The 4,545-nt window shown below is 42.6% G+C and overlaps 1 protein-coding gene across 1 annotated transcript; it reads right to left on the bottom strand.

The window, feature by feature from the left end:
- Positions 1–364: 364 nt before the first annotated feature.
- LOC118935185 (olfactory receptor 3A1) lies at positions 365–1,324 on the bottom strand. Its single transcript, XM_036931261.2, has one exon. It carries the CDS (start codon positions 1,310–1,312, stop codon positions 365–367), a length of 948 nt encoding a protein of 315 aa, XP_036787156.2. The 5' UTR covers positions 1,313–1,324.
- Positions 1,325–4,545: the final 3,221 nt, after the last annotated feature.

Genomic DNA, 4,545 nt, shown 5'->3' with positions numbered 1-4,545 from the left:
ACTTGAGGGAATCATCTGACCCCCGTGAGCAGGGGTTTGCTGGGTATTTTGGAATGCAGGTTGTAACTCAGGACTAAAGAGTCATTCCATGGGGGACATGAACCTGTGAGCATTCAAAGCCCAGGTTTTACTTCTACCCAGGAAAAGGAGCACATAGTGACAGAAATTGCAATTTATCAAGGATGTTGGCCTAGCAGAACCCGAACACGCAGTGCCTATAACTATTATCCCTGCCAAAGAATTCCTCGTGCTCAGAGAGACAGAAGCAGTTCTGGACCATTTGTCCTAGTTACGGACCCTGGAGGACTGCTCCTTTAGCTCAAAAAGATAAGGCGGAAGTGACACTTCAGATCTCCAGACCTCTTCAAGCCAGTGACCTCCTCCCCATGAGCACCTGCCAGAGGGCGCCCTGCACGTCAGGGTTCCGCAGGCTGTAGATAATTGGATTCAGCATGGGGTTGATGACAGTGTTAAAAATTCCAACAGCTTTATCCTTGTCTGAAAGCTTAGCAGAACCTAGTCGCATGTAGTTAAAAATACCAGTCCCGTAGAAGATGCCCACCACCGTGAGGTGGGAGGCACACGTGGAGAAGGCTTTCTTCCTGCCCTCGGCAGAGCGGATGCGCAGAACCGCGGCTGCCACATAGGCATAGGAGATGACGATGAGAGCCATGGGAGCACCTGCCATTATGAAGCCCACAGCAAACAGCAGCAGCTCATTGACCTGGGTGCTGGAGCAGGAGAGCTGGAAGAGCTGGGGCAGGTCGCAGTAGAAGTGATTGATCACATTGGGACCACAGAAGTTGAGGGTGGATATGGCTACGGTGTGGGTCAGTGCATTGGTGAAGGCGCAAGCCCAGGACACGGCCACCAATATCCTCTGGACCATCTGGCTCATGCGGGTGCTGTAGGTGAGGGGCCGGCAGATGGCCAGGAATCGGTCATAGGCCATGGCTGTCAGCAGGAAGCAGTCCACCCCTGCCAGGAGGTGGAAGAAGAAGAGCTGTGTGAGGCAGGCTCCGTATGGAACTGTCCGCTTGTGGGACAGGAGGCGACCCAACATTGAGGGGACCGTGACGGTGATGCAGCCAATGTCCAGCACTGACAGGTTCCCCAGGAAGAAGTACATGGGGGTGTGGAGCCTGGGCTCCACCAGGATGGCTGCCAGGATGCTGAGGTTGCCCCCAACTGTGAGCAGGTAGGCAAAGAGGAAGAGTACAAAGACAGCTGGGCGCAGCCCTGGTGTCTCCACCAAGCCCAGCAGGATGAACTCAGAAATGGCTGTTCCATTGGCCCCAGATATTGGCTGCATTAGTTCCTGCAAGGAAACATCCAATGAGATAAAGAGTCATTCATTTCAATATCTTTAGTTAAAAAGCAGTAGACTTCCTTTGACATGCTGAGCCCTCTGCTAAATTCCCTCTCCAAGTAAGGACTTCCCCACTCTCCAGGCCACATCATGTGTTTGTTAACTTGCTCACTACATTTATTCAACAACTATACTTCATTCTCATGTGCCTGGACAAGTGCCATCACCATTCTGGACCTCCCTCTCTCTCTTAGCTGAAAGAGTCTATTTGTAGATATCATGAAGGAAAAAATCCTTGGGGTAAATAAGTAAGTGGAAAGTGTACTTCTGGTTTGAGCATGGTAGGGTAAATCTGGAACTTTCTCTTCTCAAAACTCATCTCTTCCCCAAACAAGCAGAACAAGAATAAAAATACAGAAAGTGTCTTCAAAGAAACTAGTAAATATCCAAAACTAACCCAAAAACTAGAGTAGAGAGCTCCAAGAACAGCCAATCAAATAGGAAGAGCAGAGATCAAATAGGAAAGAGGCAGAGAGAAAAATCCATGACTGTGGAAAAGCCAGACAGATACAGTTTTTCAGAGAAAAAGGGTATTCATGCAGGAACAAATCCAGAAGCCCTTTTTTGCATTAATGGGAGTAGGTGCATAGAATGGCATCATTACTTTCTGTGATCTGGAGCAGGACTGAAGAAGCAGGGGAAGGACTAAATGGAGAATTGCACAGGCAAGCTGTATTTGTAGGCTATAGATAAAGCATGAAGCTGCAGGTGAGAGAGAAATAATATAAACCATGATAGTTCAAGAGTTGCCTATCTACACTGACTACTGACAAGGGATGGTTAGTATAACTCACCCCTAATGGAGAGTCATGAGGGTGCAAGAAGAATTAGACATGAAGATGAATGCTCAAAATCCCTGGCATCAATACATTTAAAAAGTGCAGGATTTCAAGAAGAAATAGCCAGAAATAGGATAATATTAGTGGATTTTAGTGACTTTCAGTACGTAATAGAGTTAATTAGGTAGACTAAAGTAAGGCTTTAAAAAATGTCAATATAATTATCCAAGAGGTAGAACTAATTTCTTATAAGAAATTGAAGATAGTTTAATATAAATAAATGTATGTATATAATATATCAGGTCAGCTGCCTAAAAGGTACTTTTTACAGGTTAAGATCCATTCTTGATTTAAAAGAAAAAAACACCCAGCTGTAGTTATTTAAGAATAGAGGGACACTGCAGGATCTTTCCTAATGGTGAATGACAAATTATCCCACAAAAACAGAAGACAGGGATCCCCACCATTACATATATTTTTTATCACTGTCCTAGAATCATTAGCAAAATTAATATCTAGAAAAATTAAGTTTATATGTTGGAAAGAAAGGGAATTTTTTTTATTGTCTTTAGAAAAATAGAGAAGAACTATTAGAAAAAAACAGCAAGATAAAAACCAAACATACAAAAATCCATATATTCCTTATACACCAGCATATGCTAGTGGAAAACAATGCAAAATACATTCCAAAAAATTTTTAATGAAATTCTTATGATGTAATGTTAAGTGACTAAAGCAGGATGCAAAACTATACAACACAATATTGTCAACATTTACACACACACTCACACACACACAGAAACAAGAATAGAGGGAAATACCAAACTATTATGTATCAGGGTTTGAATAATAAAATAGATGGATTTTATTACGTTTCTTCTACTCTTCTCTACTTTTTGATTTGCCTACAATTAATATGGATTATTTTTACAGTATTTTACAACATAACACCTCCTGGGCATGATCATGACAAACCCCCTAAATCCCATATCACAATAACTTAACAAAAGAGAAATCAGAAACCCCTCCCTGTATGATACCCACTGTTTGATCTGTCTCAGTATGCTTGATGCTAACAGAATTTCCTCAGGGCATTCCCTGATAATCCCTGATAATAATTGCAGCTGACAGTTATTAGGACACCTACTCTGGGCTAGGAACTATGCACAGTTCTAAGTGTATTAGCTCATTTATTACTTATAACCTCCCAATGGGATGGATACCATTTTAAATCCCTATTTTATAGGAAGAACGTGAGTCACGGAAAGCAACCAGCAGAGGCAAGATTTTAACCCAGGAAGTCTGACTCCATAGCCCCTGCTCTTAACTTTTATAAATACCACTGCTCTAGGTAATCAAAGGCATCATAAAGCCATGTCCTTTTCCTGCAATTCTCTCTAAATCTATTTTTGACTCAAAGCCCACCCCACACTCACTATACCTGTGCATTTGTAGATCCCAAAGTCTCGCCTTTGCAGGCTGCAGTAGCTCAAGTCCAAACTAGTGCCTTGGGAAGTCATAGCCACAGTCAGCAGCTGCCCCCTGATTTCCCTTATTTTAACCCGCGTCACCAGATCGCAATCTGTGTGACTTCCTCTATCCCCACCTTTGCTTATGCTATTTTCTCTACATTGAATGTTCTTCTTCCAGTGTCACATGATCAAAGTCTTCAGGACTCAGCTCAGATACCCTCCCGAGAGACTTCCCTGATTGGTGCCCATTTTAAAGTGATATGTACATCTTCAACATTCCCATGACACTTATCACTCTACCTTCTAGCACAATCATTTAGTGATTTAATGTAGTTCATCTGGTCCAATTTAAGGGTGTGATTCAACTTTAGGAAATATATGCATAAATTCATTTTAGTTATGTACCATTTCATAAATAAATGAATAACTGTACTGGCTGACAAATTGTTTTTCTGACAATGAAGGCCCCACTGTGGGCTATAGTTTTGAGGAACGGGTTTCTGAACAAGAGGGAATTTGGGCCAGACTTTGAAGGATTGATATGGTTTGGAGGAGGCAAAGATTGAGAGAAAAGTACAAGGTCACTGCTCTGTTTGTCTAGATGGGGCACACAGTGGTTGTAGCAATCCATACACTGACATCTACCTCTGTAGGTAAACTTCCCACATGTTTTCTACAACTGGAAGAAATATTCCTCAAACACAGGTAAGTCAGGAGCCAGAATAATATGCTTCTCTAGGAGTTTCTGTCTAGCCCTCAATCAACAATGGACAAAGCTTACATAAGATCTTCTAACTAATGGGTTCTTCACCAGACTATTCACCCAGGGCATCTGTGGCCGATGAAATCACAAGAGTGATAACTGATGACGTGGCCCCTCTAGATCACCACTCATGGGGATTCATCTGTGTCCAGGCTTCCCTTA

This window comes from Manis pentadactyla, chromosome 4, assembly GCF_030020395.1.
Source record: "Manis pentadactyla isolate mManPen7 chromosome 4, mManPen7.hap1, whole genome shotgun sequence".
NCBI lineage: Eukaryota > Metazoa > Chordata > Mammalia > Pholidota > Manidae > Manis > Manis pentadactyla.
This window is presented reverse-complemented; position numbering and strand designations above follow the sequence as displayed.

Excerpts from the sequence above, each read along its gene's own strand:
- LOC118935185 (XM_036931261.2), bottom strand. The coding sequence starts at position 1,312 with ATGCAGCCAATATCTGGGGCCAATGGAACAGCCATTTCTGAGTTCATC.